The following is a 20,002-nucleotide window of genomic DNA, read 5'->3' as shown; positions in this document are numbered from 1 at the left end:
CATTCAATCTGTCAGGAGGTTTCCCATTGCTCCCTGATCATCATCTTGTCAGCTGCAGAAGATTAGTAGTATTTGTTTGAACCTTGGATGGCCTTCATTGAGGTTTGTAGTATCCAGTGCTTTCTGAATTTCAGGTTCAACATCTGATTCATCCAAATGTATGACTGACCAGCGTCTTTTGATGACTAGGAATAAGATTCCTCTTGTTTCTTCTTATAGTACCTTCTGAAGAATGTACTAAATAAGATCAGTGTTAATTCTCATCTCTCTGAACGATTACCTCTTCTCAGCCTTGGTCTCATACCCATACCTTTAGTCCTTCAGTCAACTTCAGTAGATTTCTGGTACGATATCTCCTGTTACAATGATAGGCTTGTTGCTATCTGTAAGACTTCTCTCTGTCTTGACCTATCTGATAACCCTGGACTTGTAGCCTGGAAGTAACTTTTTGGGTAAGATTGCAAGTTATGTTCTAAGCTTCATTCCCATCAATAGTTCCAATGGCGCTAATCTGCACAGCAATGAAGTAGGTCTGCAGTTTAGGAGTGCTGTTTGAAAATCTTCATTTGTCTTTAAAAGTCTGACTCCTCTTTCAGCTTCACCATTAGATTATGGATATCTAGGGGAACTTGTAAGATGTACAAATCCACAGTTTTCTGCAAAGTAAGTGAAGTAGCCGTTTGCAACTTGTGGTCCAGTATCGGACACTATCTGGTCAGGTATACCATGTGTTGCAAAGATTTCTTTAAACACTCGAATGATTGTCTCCATTTTCATATGTACAAATGTTTGACCTCAATCCACCATGAAAAATAGTTGATGACAATCAGGTAGGATTTTCCATTGAACATGAATAGATCCATTGCCAGACGTTCACATGGTCTGGTCGAGAATTGGGTTGAGATAACATAAAAACATAGAAAATAGGAGCAGGAGTAGGCCATTCAGCCGGTCAAGCCTGTTCAGCCATTTGTTATGATCATGGCTGATCATCCAACTCAGTGACCTGTTCCCGCTTTCCCACCATATAATTTGATCCCTTTCACCCCAAGAGCTATCCATCTTGAAAACATACAATGTTTTGGCCTCAATTGCTTTCTGTGGTAGCGAATTCCACAGGCTCACCAATCTCTGGGTGAAGAAATTTCTCCTCATCTCAGTCCTGAAAGATTTACCCCGTATCCTTAGACTATGACCCCTGGTTCTGGACACCCCCATCATCGGGAACATCCTTCCTGCATCTACCCTGTCAAGTCCTGTTAGAATTTTGTAAGAGTCTATGAGATCCCCCCTCACTCTTCTGAACTCCAGCAAATATAATCCTAACCGACTCAATCTCTCCTCATACGTCAGTCCCGCCATCCCAGGAATCAGTCTGGTAAACCTTCGCTGCACTCCCTCTACAGCAAGAACATCCTTCCTCAGATAAGGAGACCAAAACTGCACACAATATTCCAGGTGTGGCCTCACCAAGGCCCTGCAGAATTGCAGCAAGACATCCCTGCTCCTGTACTCGAATCCTCTCGCTATGAAGGCCAACATACCATTTGCCCTTTGTACCGCCAGTTGCACCTGCATGCTTGCCTTCAGCAACTGGTGTATGAGAACACCTAGGTCTCATTGCATATTCCCCCCTCTCAGTTTATAGCAGTTCAGATAATAATCTGCCTTCCTGTTTTTGCTACCAAAGTGGATAACCTCACATTTATCCACATTATACTGCATCTGCCATGCATTAGCCCACTCACTCAACTTGTCCAAATCACCATGAAGCCTCTCTGCATCCTCCTCACAACTCACCCTCCTGCCCAGTTTTGTGTCATCTGCAAATTTGGAGATATTACATTTAGTTCCCTCATCTAAATCATTAATATATATTGTGAACAGCTGGGGTCCTAGCACCGATCCCTGCGGTACCCTACTAGTCACTGCCTGCCATTCGGAAAAAGATCTGTTTATTCCTACTCTTTGTTTCCTGTCTGCCAACCAATTTTCTATCCATCGCAATACACTACCCACATTCCCATGCGCTTTAATTTTACATGCTAACCTCTTATGTGGGACTTTGTTGAAAGCCTTCTGAAAGTCCAAATAAACCACATCCACTGGCTCCCCCTCATAAACTCTACTAGTTACATCCTCGAAGAATTCTAGCAGATTTGTCAAGTATGATTTTCCTTTCGTAAATCCATGCTGACTCTGTCCGATTCTACCACTGTTCTCTAAGTGCTCTGCTCTAAAATCTTTGATAATGGACTCGAGAATTTTCCCCACTACCGACATCAGGCTGACTGGTCTATAATTCCCTGTTTTCTCCCGAGCTCCCTTTTTAAATAGTGGGGTTACATTAGCTACCCTCCAATCTGTAGGAACTGTTCCAGAGTCTATAGAATCTTGGAAGATTCCACTATTTCTGGGGCCACTTCCTTAGGTACTCTGGGATGTAGTTTATCAGGCCCTGGGGATTTATCGGCCTTCAATCCCATGAATTTCCCCAACATCATTTCTCTGCTAATACTGATTTCCCTCAGTTCCTCCTTCTCATTAAACCATGTGTTCCGCAACATTTCTGGTATGTTATTTGTGTCCTCCTTTGTGAAGACAGAACCAAAGTATGCATTTAGTTGGTCAGCCATTTTTTTTTCCACATAATACATTCCCCTGTTTCTGACTGTAAGGGACCTACATTTGGCTTCACCAATCTTTTTCTCTTCACATACCTATAGAAAGTTTTACAGTCAATTTTTATGTTCCCTGCAAGCTTACTCTCGTACTTTATTTTCCCCTTCTTAATCAATCCCTGGGTCCTCCGTTGCTGAATTGTAAACTGCTCCCAATCCTCAGGTCTGTTTTTTTTTCTGGTGAATTTGTATGCCTCTTCCTTGGATCTAATGCTATTTCCAATTTTCCTTGTAAGCCATGGTTTGGCTACCTTTCCCGTTTTACTTTTGCGCTAGATAGGAATAAACAATTGTTGCAGTTCATCCATGCACTCTTGAATGTTTGCCGTCATCCCTTTAAATAACGTTTCCCAATCCATCATAGCCAAACTCATGCCTCATACCTTTGTAGTTTCCTTTATTAAGATTCAGGACCCTCGTCTCAGAATCAACTACGTCACTCTCCATCTTGCTGAAGTATTCTATCATATGGGCGTTCATCCCTAGATTGTCAATTATTCCTCTCTCATTACACAATACCCAGTCTAGGATGGCTTGTTTTCTAGTTGGTTCCTCAACGTATGGATCCAGAAAACCATCCCGTTTCTACTCCCTGAAGTCCTCCTCTATGGTATTGTGACTAATTTGATTTGCCCAATCTATATGCAGATAAATGTCACCCATAATTACACATTTTCCTTTATCGTATGCGCCTCTAATTTCCTGATTAATGCCATTCCCAACATCACCACTACAGTTTGGGGGTCTATATACAACCCCCACTAATGTTTTTTGCCCCTTAGTATTTCTCAGCTCTACCCATACAGATTCCACATCGTCAGAGCTAATGTCCTTCCTCACTATTGCGTTAATTTCCTCTTTAACCAGCAATGCAACTCCACCGCCTTTTGCTTTTTGTCTGTCCTTCCTAAATACTGAAATCTCCTGGATGTTCATTTCCCAACCCTGGTCACCCTGCAGCCATGTCTCCGTAATCCCGACTATATCATACCCGTTTACATCTATTTGCCCGATTAATTCATCCATGTTACTGCAAATGCTCCACGCGTTAAGACACAAAGCCTTAAGGCTTGTCTTTTTTAACATTACCTGTCCCCTTCTCATTATTTTTCACTGTGGCCCTGTTTGATTCTCGCCCTTGATTTCTCTGCCTATCACTTTTCTTATTCCCCTTACTGTCTTTTCTTCTTGTCCTTGATCCCCCCCCTCCTCTGACTCCTTGCAAAGGTTCCCATCCCCTTGCCATTTTAGTTTAATCCCTCCCCAACCACGCTAGCAAATACTCCCCCTAGGACATCAATCCCTGTCCTGCCCAGGTGTAACCCATCCAGTTTGTACTGGTCCCACCTCCCCTAGAACCGGTCCTAATGTCCCAGGAATCTAAAACCCTCCCCCTCACACCATATCTTCAGCCACGTATTCATCTGATATATCCTGCTATTTCTATTCTGACTAGCACGTGGCACTGGTAGTAAGCCTGAGATCACTACCTTTGAGGTCCTACTTTTCAACTTACTTCCTAACTCCCTATATTCTGCTTTTAGGACCTCATCCCATTTTTTACCTACATCGTTTGTACCAATGTGTACCACGACCACTGGCTGTTCACCCTCCCCCGTCAGAATGTCCTGTAACTGCACTGAGATATCCTTGACCCTGGCACCAGGGAGGCAACATACCATCCTGGAGTCCCTTTTGTGGCCACAGAAACACATATCTATTCCCCTTACAATTGAATCCCCTATAACTATTGCATTCCCACACCTTTTACTCCTCCCCTGCGCAGCAGAGCCAACCGTGGTGCAACGAATTGGGCTGCTGCTGCTTTCCTCTGAGAGGCACTCCCCCCAACAGTATCCAAAGCAGTATATCTGTTTTGCAGGGGAATAGCCACAAGAGAGTCCTGAACTGCCTGCCTAGCCCTCTTGCTCTGCCTGGTGGTCACCCTTTCCCTTCCTGCCTGTGGTGTCTGAGCCTGCGGTGTGACCACCTCGCTATGTGTGCTATCCACGATACTTTCCGCCTCGCGGATGCTCCACAGTGTCCCTGGCTGCTGCTCCAGCTCTGAAATCCGGGCTTCCAGGAGCTGCAGCTAGAGACACTTCCTGCACACATGCTGGTCCCAGGCACTGGAATTGTTCCCGGCTTCCCACATAAAGCACGAGGAGCATTCCTGAGCTCTCCTGCCATGACTTAACCCTTTAAGTTAAATCTTTTGGAAGATGCTTAATATCAAATAATGTCAATTACTCTAGGGCCCTTCTTCCCTGGTCCTCGTTACTACAGAGCTCCCTAAAAAAACATTACTTACTATATATGAAAATAAACTGATAAGGGTTTCGCTCTGATCCTGTCTCTGCATTGTGCATACCTTGCAATTAGAAATAATTTCTTCTATATCTCTTGATATTCCCGAGCACCATACGGACAACAGAGCTCATGTTCTACATTTCATTATACCCATGTGGCCTTGGTGTATTTTCTCCAAGATCTCTGCCCGGAGTGACTCTGGAATCACCAGCCTCTCGTCATATGCCAGCAAATCATCCACAATCATAAAATGTCTGCTCTTCTCGAAGAAGATTTTCATCCTGTTACCACTGGGATGCTGCTGTGGCCAGCTTTGCCTGCAATATTGGAGGTTACAGATGCATTCTTCATCTTGCATCTGAGCATGATGACTTTCTTGGAGCTTTTTTGAACTTGCCGGCCTTTGTGACACATTGAACTGAGAATATCACTCAATTTCATTCATAAAGTTAACATCCTGTTATGTAGGATGGTTGACAGTAGTTCTGGACGGTGCATCTGCTGTCAGTTTTTGCTTGCCCTGTACGTATACCGTTTCGTACGTGAACCGCATTAGCCTCAACCAAAATCTCTGGATTCACGGAGGCATCTGGCGCGTTTTTTTTCATCAAGTAAGGAAACTAGGGTTTTGTGGTCTGTCTCTATGACAACCTTGAAGCCAATAATATAATCTGAAAACGTCTCACAAGCCCACGTGACTGCGAGAGCTTCTTTCTCTATGACAGCATACCTCGTCTCAGTCTCAGACAATGCTCGAGGCGCATAATAAACCAGTCTTCGACATCCGTCTGGCTGATCTTGGAAAAGGACTGCCCCTAACCCTGAAGATGAGGCATCTGTTGTCAGTGCTTTGGCAGTGAGGGGATATAATGTGCTCAGATATGTGGCAAAATCAGAATCCCCATGATCCTTTGAAATGCTTGCTCCTGATATCCATTCCAACACCGTGTGAGCTTTCCTTAATAGTTGTTGTAAGGGCTCAGTAACTTGTGCTAGATTGGGTAAAAATTTTGCCAACTGAGTGACCATTCCAAGAAATCGTTGAAGATCTTTTTTACATTCAATGCATTAGGGAATTCGGTAATGCAGGGCTTCAGCAGCCTCATTTCTGTCCAGAGGTCTGCACCCTCACAGTTTCTTGGTGCTTTTAGTTTCAATAACATCTACTGAGCCAGCACGTATGGATGGGGCTCATCTCCATTCCCAGAGCCAGACCGTAACCATCCACATCATTTCTTCCTCCCACTGGCCTCTGACAGAGCCCTCCCTGTCTTGCGAGTGGTTTCTTGATCTAGTTTCCAGACTGCACAGTTGTGTGATGACCTCTTTAGAAAATTATAGTCTGTGCATTCAGCTTTCATTAGACCAAAGCAAAATACTGCGGACACTGGAAATCTGAAATAAAAACAAAAATTGCCGGAAATACTCAGCAGGTCAGGCAGATCTATGGAGAGAAAAACAGAGTTAACATTTCAGGCTGGTGGTCTGCAAGATTCTGATGAAATATTACCTGAAATATTAACTGTTTCTCTCTCCACAGATGCTGCCTAACCTGTTGAATGCTTCCAATATCTTCTGTTATTATTTCAGATATCTTTGGACATGTCCAAATTATCTGCACCTGTAAATATGGGTGGCAGCCTGAAGGCAAATCCTAGGTAACACTCTATGTCTGTCATAATTTTGTTGTTTCAAACTTCATTCTACAATCTGAACACATAGTTTATGGTGGTACTCCAGTATAATTTAGAGGACCCACATCATTGTCAGAAGTTGCATCCTTTGGATGGAATGTTAATGTTATGACCCGGTGAGAAAGAGGTCTAGGGTTCCCTTTCAGCCTTCACCTGGTCTTACTGTAGCAGGGTTATATTTTTAAACACGTTGTGTTTTTAGCTTCACTTGGTGAATCCCTGTTCACCGCTTTCCAATTATAAGATAAAGAAACCAGCACAAACAGGCTTTCTTAGGTTTGTAGAAGAAAAGTTGAAATTTATTAAACTTGAATTTAGACTGTAATTCGGTTAACGCCTATGGATAGACACACACCCATGCTAGCATGCATATGCGATACACACACGCAAATAGAGACAGAAAAGAGCAGAAGAAAAATTAAGTGGAAAAGTTTGAGGCAATATATGAAGAGTTTTTGTTACAGTTTTTCGAGCTCACTGTAGAGTCCTCGATTGTAGGTAGATCTTGCTTTTTGTTGGGGCCCAGTATTCTTCTGAAACCTTGTTTGCTGTAGGAGATTTTTCTCTCTTGGGGTTCATGTGTCTTCAATGGATTCAGAGGCTTGTGAGAAAGAGATGGGAGCAGACAGGAGAGACAGGCAAGTTTAGGGAACCTTGGTTGATGAGGGATATTGAGGGTTTGGTCAGGACAAAGAAGGAGGCATATGTCAGCTGTAGGCAGCTGGGATCGAGCAAGTCCCTCGAGGAGTATAGTGGATATAAGACTTCACATAAGAAGGAAATTAGGAGGGCAAAAAGGGGCCATGAGATTGTGCTGGCAGATAAGATAAAGGAGAATCCTAAAAGATTCTATAAGTATATTAAGAGTAAAAGGGTAGCTCGGGAGAGAGTAGGTCCCCTTAAGGATCAGTGTGGCAATCTATGTGTGGAGCCACGGGAAATGGATGAGGTCTTAAATGAATATTTCTTGTCCGTACTTACCTTTGGGAAGGTCATGGAAGTTAGTGAGTTCAAGGGAGGGAACAGCAATGTCCTGGAGCATATCAACATTACAAAGGAGGAGGTGTTGGAGGTTTTGAAGCGCATTAAGGTGGATAAATCCCCAGGGCCTGACCAGGTGTATCCTCGGATGCTATGGGAAGCAAGGGAGGAGATTGCTGGGGCCCTGGCAGAGATTTTTGTATCATTGTTAGCCACGGGTGAAGTACCGGAAGACTGGAGGATAGCTAATGTTGTGCCTTTATTTACGAAGGGCAGCAGGGATAAGCCAGGGAACTACAGGCCAGTGAGCCGTACATCAGTGGTGGGAAAGTTATTGGAAGGGATTCTGAGAGACAGGATTTATAAGCATCTGGAAAGGCATGGTCTGATTAGGGATAGTCAGCATGGCTTTGTGCGTGGGAAATCATGTCTCACGAATTTGATTGAGTTTTTCGAGAAGGTGACCAAGAGGTTTGATGAGGGCAGGGTGATGGACATTGTCTACATGGACTTTAGCAAAGCCGTTGACAAGGTCCTGCATGGTAGGCTGGTCCAGAAGGTTCGAACACATGGGCTCCATGGTGAGCTAGCAAATTGAATACAGAATTGGCTTGGTGGTCGGAGGCAGAGGGTGGTAGTGGAGGATTGTTTTTCAGATTGGAGGCCAGTGACCAGTGGTGTGCCGCAGGGATCGGTGCTGGGCCCTCTGTTGTTTGTCATGTGTATTAATGACTGCAGATGACGCCAAAATTGGTGGTATTGTGGACAGTGAGGAAGGTTGTCTAAGGTTACAACTGGATATAGATCAACTGGGAAAGTGGGCAAGGGAGTGGCAAATGGAATTTAACGCAGGCAAGTGTGGTGATGCATTGTCGGAAGTTAAACCAGGGCAGGACATATACAGTGAATGGCAGGGCCCTGGGGAGTGTTGTTGAGCAGAGAGACCTTGGGGTGCAAGTACATAGTTCTCTGAAAGTGGCAACACAGGTAGACAGGGTGGTGAAGAAGGCATATGGCGTGTTTGCCTTAATCAGACGAGGCATTGAGTACAAGAGTTGGGACGTCATGTTACAATTGTACGTAACGTTGGTTAGGCCGCATTTGGAGTACTGTGTGCAGTTCTGGTCGCCGCACTCCAGGAAAGATGTGATAAGCTTGAGAGGGTGCAGAAAAGACTCCCAAGGATGTTGCCTGGTTTGGAGGGCTTGAGTTATAAAGAGAGATTGGATAGACTGGGTTTGTTTTCCCTGGAGCGAAGGAGGCTGAGAGGGGACATGATAGAGGTATATAAAATTATGAGAGGCATAGATAGGGTAGATAGCCAGAGTCTGTTTCCCATGGTAGGGGTGACTAAAACTAGAGGGCATCGATTTAAGGTGAGAGGGAGGAGGTTCAAAGGGGATCAAAGGGGTATTTTTTTCACACAAAGGATAGTGGGTATCTGGAATGAGCTGCCTGAGGAGATGATAGAGGCAGGAACAGTAGCAACATTTAAGAGGCATCTGGACAGGCACTTGAATGAGCAAGGCATAGAGGGATATGGAATTAATGCAGGCAGGTGGGATTATTATGGATAGGCATTATGGTCAGCATGGACGCGGTGGGCCGAAGGGTCTGTTTCTATGCTGTACGACTATATGACTCTATGACTCTATGAGATCTTCTCAGTCCTGGAGTAAACAGATGGTGGCACAGTGGCGCAGTGGTTAGCACCACAGCCTCACAGCTCCAGCGACCCAGGTTCAATTCCGGCTACTGCCTGTGTGGAGTTTGCAAGTTCTCCCTGTGTCTGCGTGGGTTTCCTCCGGGTGCTCCGGTTTCCTCCCACATGCCAAAGACTTGCAGGTTGATAGGTTAATTGGCCATTATAAATTGCCCCTAGTATAGGTAGGTGCTAGGGAAATATAGGAACAGGTGGGGATGTGGTAGGAATATGGGATTAGTCTAGGATTAGTATAAATGGGTGGCTGATGGTCGGCACGGATTCGGTGGGCCGAAGGGCCTGTTTCAGTGCTGTATCTCTAAACAGAGACTCTGAGATCAAACTGTGTGTACAATTCAGAAAAACCCAGATTGCCAAGCAGGTTAGTCATCTGACTAACTGGTCTTACCACGTCTTGGATTGTATCACCTTAGCAGTCTCTGGAATGCTCCTGTTACACACAAGACCTGATGATCAAAGTCCATTGTGGGTTTAATGTATCAGGGAATGGTCTTCTTTCCTTCAAAATACCATCTGTTAATATGCAAATGTCTTTTCCAGCCATGGCTGATCTGTTTAACAAGTTTTTTCTTCACTCCAGTAACAGTTTAAAATCAATGATCATGACAAAATTAATGTGCCTCATTCTTGGCAGGTGAGGGCCTAGCATGATCTTAAACTATTTGCTTGTTTCACCCTGTACTGACTTCTCTGGCTCACTATCCAACCCATGTGATGCCAGCTTCTGTGCTTATGCTTTGGTAGGATGCAATGTGTGACAGTATATCCTCAGTAGGATTGTCTGTCTCCGAGGTGTTGTCTTCAGAAGGGTCCAAGTGCTGAGAAGGAGCTCAAAGAAAGAGGAAAGGGGTAAAACATAGAATGGCATGAAGAGACTGAGCATCCTCAGGTTAAAGTTGTGAAGCTTGCTGAATATTTTCTGAAATAATTGAAGCATTACAAGGAATTTGCAGATAATATGCCAGCCTTGCTTTCCCTCTCTTTGTCTGGGCCACTGATCTCCAGTAGTTCATGCTGGACTTAGGTGAAGGCTTTACTAGGTACGCCTTCCCAATCTTGCTCCTCTCCCTTACATTCTATGCTGTCTTGTCCTGCACAAAGAGGGAGGGAGAGTTCGTGAGGGACTGTGTAAGGCTAAGTGGAAATGTGTAGGGCTTGTCCATATAGTGCATCCACTAAGAGGTGGAGAAGAAGCAAGATAGATTAACATTGGGATAAAAGCAAAATACTGCGGATGCTGGAAATCTGAAATAAAAACAAGAAGTGCTGGGAATACTCAGCAGGTCTGGCAACATTTGTGGAGAGAGAAGCAGAGTTAACATTTCAGGTCAGAACCTCTTCAGAAATAGCAGATATTAGAAATTTGAAAGGTTTTAAGCAAATAAAGTGGGGGCGGGGCAAGAGATAACAAAGGAGAAGGTGTAGATAGCACAAGGTCACAGAGAATAACCGACCAGAAGGTCATGGAGCAAAGACAAACAATATGTTAATGGTGTGTTGAAAGACAAAGCATTAATACAGTTCGCGTGTTAATGGACTGAAAACTGAACAGCCGCAAATACAAACATGAGAAAAACAGTGGGTAGGCAAACTGAACAAACTAAGATAAAACAAAATAAACACAAAAAAAAGGAAAAAAGAAAAAATAACTAAAAATAAATGTAAAATGGGGGGCCTGTCATGCTCTGAAATTATTGAACTCAATGTTCAGTCTGGCCGGCTGTAGTGTGCCTAATCGGTAAATGAGATGCTGTTCCTCGAGCTTGCGTTGATGTTCACTGGAAAACTGCAGCAATCCCAGGACAGAGATGTGAGCATGAGAGCAGGGGGTGTGTTAAAATGGCCAGCAAACAGAAGCTCGTGGTCATGCTTTCGGACTGAGCAGAGGTGCTCCGTAAAGCGATCACCCAATCTGCATTTGGTCTCCCCAATGTAGAGGAGACCACATTGTGAGCAGTGAATACAGTATACTACATTGAAAGAGGTACAAGTAAATCGCTGCTTCACCTGAAAGGAGTGTTTGGGGCCTTGGATAGTGAAGAGAGAGGAGGTAAATGGACAGGCATTACACCTCCTGCGATTGCAGGGGAAGGTGCTGTGGGAAGGGGACGAGGTGGTGGGGGTAATGGAAGAGTGGACCAGGGTGTTGTGGAGGGAACGATCCCTTTGGAATGCTGACAGGGGAAGGGAGGGGAAGATGCGTTTGGTAGTGGCATCACGCTGAATGTGGTGGAAATGGTGGAGGATGATACTTTGGATATGGAGGCTGATGGGGTGGAAAGTGAGGACAAGGGGAACCCTTAACGGTTCTGGGAGGGAGGGGAAGGGGTGAGGGTAGAGGTGCAGGAAATGGACCGGACACGGTTGAGGGTCCTGTCAACCACAGTGGGGGGGAATCCTCGGTTGAGGAAAAAGGAAGACATATCAGAAGCGCTGTCATGGAAGGTAGCATCATCAGAGTAGATGCGTCGGAGACAGAGAAACTGGGAGAATAGAATGGAGTCCTTACAGGAGGCAGGGTGTGAAAAAGTGTAGTCGAGGTAGCTATGGGAGTCGGTGGGCTTATAATGGATAATATAATAGACAGCCTATCTCCAGAGATGGAGACAGAAAAGTTGAGGAAGGGAAGGGAAGTGTCAGAGATGGACCATGTAAAGGTGAGAGAAGGGTGGAAATTAGAAGCAAAGTTGATAAAGTTTTCCAGTTCAGGGCGGGAGCAGGAAACGGCACCGATACAGTCATCAATGTACTGGAAAAAGAGTTGGGGGAGGGGGCCTGAGTAGGACTGGAACAAGGAATGTTCAACATATCCCACAAAAAGACAGGCATAACTACGACCCATGCGGGTACCCATAGCAACACCTTTTACTTGAAGGAAGTGAGTGGAGTTGAAGAAGAAGTTGTTCAATGTTAGAACAAGTTCAGCCAGGCGGAGGAGGGTAGCGGTGGATGGGGACTGGTTGGGCCTCCGTTCAAGGAAGAAGCGAAGAGCTTTCAAACCGTCCTGGTGGGGGATGGAGGTGTAGAGAGATTGGACGTCCATGGTGAAGAGGAGGCGGTTGGGGCCAGGAAACTGCAAATTGTCAAAATTACGTAGGGCGTCAGAAGAGTAACGGATGTAGGTGGGAAGAGACTGGACCAGCGGAGAAAAGATAGAGTCAAGATAGGAAGAAATAAGTTCAGTGGGGCAGGAGCAGGCTGTAACGATGGATCTGTCAGGATTGTCCTGTGAATTTTGGGAAGAAGGTAGAAGCGGGCTGTCCAGGGTTGCACGACTATGAGGTTGGAATCTGTAGAAGGAAGATCTCCAGAGGAGATGAGGTCAGTGACAGTCCTGTGGACAGTTGCTTGATGTTCGATGGTGGGGTAATGGTCCAGGGGGAGGTAGGAAGAAATGTCTGAAAGTTGGCGCTGAGCCTCTGCAAGGTAGAGGTCGGTACGCCATACAACAACAGCACCACCCTTGTCTGCAGGTTTGATGACAATGTCGGGGTTAGACCTGAGGGAACGGAGTGCTGCAAGTTCAGAGGGGGATAGGTTAGAGTGAGTGAGGGGGCAGAGAAATTGAGATGTCCAGTGTCTCGCCAGCAGTTTTCAATGAAAAGATCAAGAGTGGGTAAGCGGCCAGGGGGAGGGGTCCAGGTAGAGGGAGAATGCTGGAGGCGGGTGAATGTGTCTGCTGATTGGGGGGAGGACTCCTGGTCAAAGAAGTGAGCGTGGAGGTGGAGGCAATGGAAGAAGAGCTCAACGTCATGCCGAGAGCGAAATTCATTGAAGTGGGGGCGTAAGGGGATAAAACTGAGACCTTTGCTGAGTACAGAATGTTCAGCGTCAGAGAGGGGGAGGTCAGAGAGTATCGTGAATACACGGCAAGGGGTCAGATCAGAAGGGGTGGGGTCTGAGGGAAGTGAAGGGGAAGAAGGATCTGGAGGGGCATTAGTCCCCATCAGCTGCTGGAACTTGCGTTCCTTGACACCTGAAAGGAAGAAAAAAAGTTTTTTGTTAATGCTGGGAGTCTGTTGAATGTGAAGCCAAGTTCGCGGAATGCGACATGAGGAAGGAATACTGTGAGAAGTTGATAGTTCTTCAAGTGCTAGGATGTGAGAAGGCAATCCTGTTCGTGTGAGGAAAGCAAAGGAATAAGTGAATGTGTTTGCAATGAGAGGTCTAGTAATGTGCCCTTGGGATTGGGTGTTAATGGATGTGATGGAAAGGAGGGAATTGTTCAGAGTGTTGGGGGTGGGGTGGGGTGTGAAAGAAGTCTTGTCAAGTGTCGTTAAGAGAGATGGAGAGATGAAGTGCTGCACTCAACCTTGCTGGCTTTTGTGAGGTAACTGAACCTCTTCCTATACTGAAGCCAGTTCTTGGAGTGATTCTGCTGGCAATGACCCTGTCAGCCACGTCTGTCCAGGCCTGATGAATAGTTACCATGAGGATGCTTCTGCAGGTGCTGGGGAACAGTACCTCCCTCCTTTCCCTGACCCCACCACCAGGGTTTCCTAGGAGATATGAGAAAACCTGATAGGGGCCATGCAATTCATTTGTCAGATCCCCTTTCTTGGAAATGATATTGGAATACAGTACAGCTTCAGTGAATGCAGCCTTACATTTAGAGGTGCAATCCCTCTTTAAATAGATCTCAGAAGGCTTGCTGGAAATTATGCAGAGAAGGGAATGTGGATGGGCTGCCCATTTCTTATCCTGATTGGGAGAGCAGCCTCGCAATCATTTTATAATGAGGCTGAGAGTTAAAATCACACAGGCCTCACACTGCCGACGTCACTGGGGATTCCCGCTTTTCCTGCCCCCACCCACCTGATTCATGTCCCAAGTTAAAATCAAGGCTTTATTGTTGTATTATGAACTGCCAAGATTAGAAATGAGTTGCTTTATAGGTCTCTGATTGTTATCAGAAAAGGCTATTAAGATAAATCCCCTCTAGAATTCTGGCACTTCACTGATCCATGCAATTTTGAAGTTGTAACTCAAAAGATAGGCAATTAATTTCTCTGCTCTCTAAACTTGGTATTGGAAATGCACTTTGTAAAATGGAGTAAAATAAGGTCATTTAGAAATGTTATAAAGCATGACATTGACATCTCCCTCAGTGCCATCACGAAGGCATAGTTATGCTGTGAAGAGCATGTACTAAACAAATCCCCATTCTGTTAGATTGTCATGATTTGACATTTAAAATGGTTTGATTTTGATGTTACCTTCCCACATTGCCTGCTGTTAATGCACGGAACTGTTCTTGTCTACAATTGTGCACTTTTTGGGATGGCTTCCTCTATACCTTTTACTGTCTGATCTTACACAAAAGGATATATTTTTATCCTCTTTATACTGCAATTGACATTTTTTTCCCCAGCAAGAGAGAAAAACAGAAGACACACCCATTGTTGTTTAATGCTGAATTTCTAGATAACTCCCTGATCAAATAAATGAATTAGCATCACATAAATACAATTTCTTGACTAATATCATCAACCAGATAGTGTAGCTTTATTTCCCAGTCATCTTGAAATGACTGTCCTCCAAAATGAAATTCTTTACTGTGATGATCTTCATGCCTCAATGAATGGACCAACCTGTATTAGTATTCATAATGATGCCTACTATGGACATGAGTAAAAAGAAAGATGGACCAAAAGAAAGAAACATACGCATCAATGAATTTTAAGATGTATCCTAAAAAGAAGCAATAGGGCAAAGTAAACACTGCTTCTAATAATAATTGTAGCCTCATAGTTTAATTATGATTCACTGTTAGGCTTTATGATGTCATCTGAATATTTTGGTCAGATCATTTTCTTTTAAATACTCCTTTCAATTTCAATATAGAGAGCTGATTCCCCAATTACTTGCTCCGAGTGAGAAGTGGAGCCTGCAGGGATCACTGGCCAAAAAATAATCAGCTGTGGGCCCACAGTTTCCCAGCCAACACTCCCTATGATTGCTGCTTCTTAACATGAGTGTCCAGTCAGGGAAATCAAGCATATAAATACCTGAAATAAAAACAAGAAGCACTAGAAATACAAAGCAGATTAGTCATCACCCGAAAAAGAAAAGAAGGTTTCAACATTTCAGGTAATTCTGATCAGGTCCAAATAAGAACATGAAGCTGTTTTTTTCTTTCAAATTTTGATCTTGCTGGACATTTCATGCAAAAAATACAGACACTGGGCCAGATTTCATTCTGGCGATGGGTTCCTGGTGGCGGGCCAGAAGGCAGGAGGAGACCCTGCCTCATCCCTCCATCAGACCCCCATTGCTATTTAACAACGGGCATCCCTTTAAGGGATGAGCTGCTGCCTCCAGAGCTACCAGCCAGTTGGAAGGCTGGCAGCTTTGCAGTATTGGCAGCACAAGAGCAGTGGCCACTGCCAGTACCGCAGGAAACCCTACAGTACCAAAGAGTGGAGGAGACCCCGGGAGAGGTGAGTGGGGTCCCGCTCGCCAGGTCCAATCAGGTAGGCCCTGGCGACAGGGTAGAGCGGGCGGTGTTGGTTAGGGTGGTGGGGAGATTTTTCTAAGGTTGGGGAGGAGGTGGCCATTGCTGCTGGTGCAGGGGGGGTGGTGGTATGGGATATTCTGGGGGCCCTGAATTTGCCCAAAGGAGAGACCCCCCTGAGCCTGCTGGGAGGCTGCCAAGCTTCGTCTGACGACCTCTCCCTGCAGCAGTGGGCCCCCGCCACCCAATAAAATTGAAGTGGAGGAGGGAAGAGGCCCATAAGTGGCCATTAATTGGTCACCTGAGGGCCTCAATTGGCCTGGGGCTGGAAGACCATCTTCAGACAAAATGGTGGGGGCCCCTCCCCACCCCTGCCTCCGTGCCTATCTCCAAGGGCAGCACAAAATTCTGCCCACTGTTTTTGGTAGCAAATTCTGAATTCTCAAACAGTTAATTCATGATTCCATGATGATCATTACTTCTTTACTTACAGTTTAAGAAAATATAATTTACCCTACTATGATTTATTATTGTACAGTTACCAGTAATATTCCATCATCCCACCGAGCATTTCTTTTCAAAGGTCTACCTGTGTCTCTGGGGCTTTTCTTCCTTCCCTGACACTTCATTTCTCCTTGTTGTTACCTGTGTTCCTTCTTTGCACTTCCCAGCATTTCAGTTTTTTTTTAAAATCTGATCTTTATTATTGTTTCTGTTCTTGCTAATAGAAGAAACTTGGCTGCACAATGTATGTTATTTCAACAAAAGTATGTTATTTCCCGGGACCTGGATTTGAATTGAGCTGAAATGATAGGTTGATGGCTCATTCTATGGGCTGGATTTTGCTCCCAGCCCAATTTCGGGTTCCGTGGTGGGAATGGCTGGAGAATTGGAGCAGCAGCGGCGGCCGCCACAGAACCCGATGCCAGGATTGCCGGGCCCCTGGTGGCGGGGAAGCTCCGTGGCGGCCCCTCTGCTGCTCTGTGATGGGACCCAAGTTAGCATATTTAAATTGCATATTTGCATGACTTAAAAGGCAAGCCACAGCGATCTTCCCCTCAGTTCCGGATCTTCAGCGTTACGTACGGCACTTCACTTTCCCATCCTGGGAAAGCTGGCACCACCGAGGTGGGGAGGGGGTGAACTTTGTACTCTGATGGGAATGGTGGGGTGGGGGGGGTTGGTGATGGGCCGCGGTGAAGAGGTGAACTCCGCATTCTGTTGGGTATGGGGGCGGTGGTAAGGGGTGAACTCTGAGTTATGATGTGCTGTTTTCAGGGTTGGGAACCTTTTAACAATGGGGCCAGCAACTGCTCCCTCAACAGGTGACGCCATGAACAGAGTCGCCGAAGCTGCCCCCAGCATGTGGTTTGGGGGGGGTGGGGGGTGGCGGGTGTGCAGTGGGGGCAGCAGCTGTCAATATGTGAAGTTGGCTGCCCCCCGCTTCCAGCAGCGGGACTACAAAGTCCAGCCCCATGTGTTTCCTTTCTCTAACACTTGCGTTCTATCTCCACTGATTGTGCAGAATCTGGATTCAGGTTTTGGAGCATGAGAGGTTGTGAGATATGAATTCTGAATAAAATGGGGGTACTTTACGTTATAACTGTGTAGATCTTTTTTGCTCTGTAATCATAATGGACTTCTGTTGCAGGTTAGTACATGGCCTGATTTCTGCAAGATGATAATAATGGCCCACAGGTGAAATGATCTTTCTGATGTTGGTAATGCTGCCAGCAATCACTGGGATTGCAATAGGGTGGCACAACTAGCAAACTGTCACCTGCTTCACTGGTATTTAAAAGCCAGTGGTCCTGAGTGGGGGGATAAAGTTAGAAATTCAATAGTAAATATTAATGATGAGAATGTTTAAATAGACCTCTCGTGGGCAGGTCTGTTGTCTGAGCCTCTATCAAACCACCATTGGCACTTTTGGATGAAAGAAACTGTTCGGCCCACAGTAGTTTAATGTTTGAGAAATCCATTCCCTTCTGACCTTTATGTAAAAATGACTGATTTTTGGTCATTTCACATAGCATCGTCACATGTTCCACTGTGACCTCTTACAGAATCTGTGATTGTAAGTCCAGCTGGAAATCGACAAAAAAAAATTAGTCTAAACTAAAAATAATTATCTCACTTACATATTGAGAATGCTGTTTAATTGAGAATAAATCACTTGTGTTGCAGCCAACATGACTTAATTGTGCCTGGTATATTGTTTATGAGTTATGAGGCTTGCATCATTTGGTACTTTATTTTCTGTAACCCGCTCAGATTCTGACATGTCTGACATTTGTTCAACTTGTGCTTTAGAAATTGAGTTGCAGAATATTTATTAATGTTCTACGATTCAGTAATTGGGTGTTTATACCAGAGCATACGGTAAAGAAGCCAATAAAGGGTCTAGGTTCTGAAAGATGTGATGTAGTGTGTTAGGCGAGTGGTTGGAGATTTCAGCTGTGTCTATCTGTAATACTTGGTATTTTAGCATATCAGAAATCTTTTAACGATAATTTAAAATCATTACATGCTTCACTGTTTTCAGAAAATATTCCACTCTCTCCATGGAGTTAAATGATTTTATTTTACAGAACATCCGGGGTCGAAATGCTGATATCCATGGCATAAGGATTTAAATGGCTGAATAACTTTGCAGCTAAAAGAAACAAAAAATAATTGACAGCCTATTCCCATGTTGTTGTTTACTCTGTTACTGTTTTTCACCCAATTCACTTCATTACCAGCTGCCACCTATTAATTGGACTCTACGTAGTCACTGAGGGGAATATTTTAAATGGATGCACTCTGTTTCAATGTTGAAATCAATATGATGAGCAAGCATTTGTACACTGAAAATAAGAGAGTTTGGAATAAGGGCCTCTATCTTCACTGATTCAATCCAGCTGAGAATGTTGTAAGTTAAGTCACATGAAGTGATTAACTCACTGCTTTGATCAGACATAACTGGGTACTTTTTTTCAGTAGAGATTTTTAAAAAAAATACACCTGCTAACAATCTGACAAAAAGAGAAGATTCTGGATAACAATTCAGATGAAGAACCATACTCAAAATGTTAACGTGTCTTTCTGTTCCAGATTCTAACCAATATGTTGTGGATTTCTCATTTATGGCTTCATATTTTTCTTTATTATTATTTGTCAAGAAGATAATATTTATCAATTTTGCTATGTCAGATTCATGTTTGAAATACATGAATTTAACTTCAAACCACAGATGAATTTAGTTATATTGCCAATATGTGCTCAGATATGTACACATTAAATAAAAGAAGAAAATCAGTTTTGGATAGACATGTTTGTATGTTCCATAATTTATTTTTATGTAATAGTAGCTTAGGAATGGTCCAAATATTTAGATTTCACATTAACTTTGTTTGCTTGCAATTGAATATATATTTCTCCCTGCAGCTGTCGGTCTGACAACCTGCCCTGATCCAATGGTTCCTAGCAACGGCATAAAAATTGGCGATAGATACTTGGTTAATGATGTGGTATCTTTCAGCTGTGAGTCTGGCTATACACTGCAGGTAAGTTCAAGGGGGAGTCCACTTTGTTGTTGTTTGACTATATATTATGGTGAATCTCAGCACTGCCATTATTGAAAAGAGTTCATATTCTCATCAACCCTATTTCTCTAGTGTAACTACTTATTGGGTTGGAGTGGGCGTGATTTCAGCACAATTCTTATTGCAGTGTTGCACAGATGTACGTTATTGTATTATGGTACCTCTGTAATATGCCAAATGAATAATTATACTAGGGATATTCATTAGAAGTGATGGTTTGCACACAATGAATGTAATTTGTAGGCTTTGACTGTCAAGATTCCAGACATAGATGGTTTATTTTTCCATAATCCTTCTTTTCCCCATTGTGATTTCTGTTTAAATCACAATTGGAATATTGAAAATAAATACAATGCTCAGATTTTCCAAATGCCTTGCTTTGATTAATTCCTCTTTCCCTATATCTGCCCCCACTCACAGGCTCAGAATGTGCCTTCCATCCCAGTAGTAGGTTGCTCATAGGATACATAAACTCCCATTGATCAAAAAGTCCTACAGGACCTGGAACACATACAGCAGAAGGGCTTGTGAAATGTGACATTTTTTTTTCACTGCTTTTTTTCCTCTTTGAA

At 44.1% G+C, this 20,002-nt stretch overlaps 1 protein-coding gene across 3 annotated transcripts in view; it reads left to right on the top strand.

Moving 5' to 3' along the window:
• The window catches only part of LOC137355859 (CUB and sushi domain-containing protein 1-like), a 1,186,508-nt gene that overhangs the window by 761,957 nt on the left and 404,549 nt on the right, over positions 1 to 20,002 (top strand). For all 3 annotated transcript variants that reach the window (XM_068021465.1, XM_068021474.1, XM_068021456.1), the window contains exon 33: positions 19,273 to 19,391. In XM_068021465.1, coding sequence (XP_067877566.1) covers positions 19,273 to 19,391 — 119 coding nt within the window. The remainder of the gene's footprint in view (positions 1 to 19,272; positions 19,392 to 20,002) is intronic.

Source organism: Heterodontus francisci, chromosome 3, assembly GCF_036365525.1.
Source record: "Heterodontus francisci isolate sHetFra1 chromosome 3, sHetFra1.hap1, whole genome shotgun sequence".
Classification (NCBI taxonomy): Eukaryota; Metazoa; Chordata; class Chondrichthyes; order Heterodontiformes; family Heterodontidae; genus Heterodontus; species Heterodontus francisci.
The sequence above is the reverse complement of the archived record's forward strand: the minus strand, read 5'-3'. Positions and strand labels throughout refer to the sequence as shown.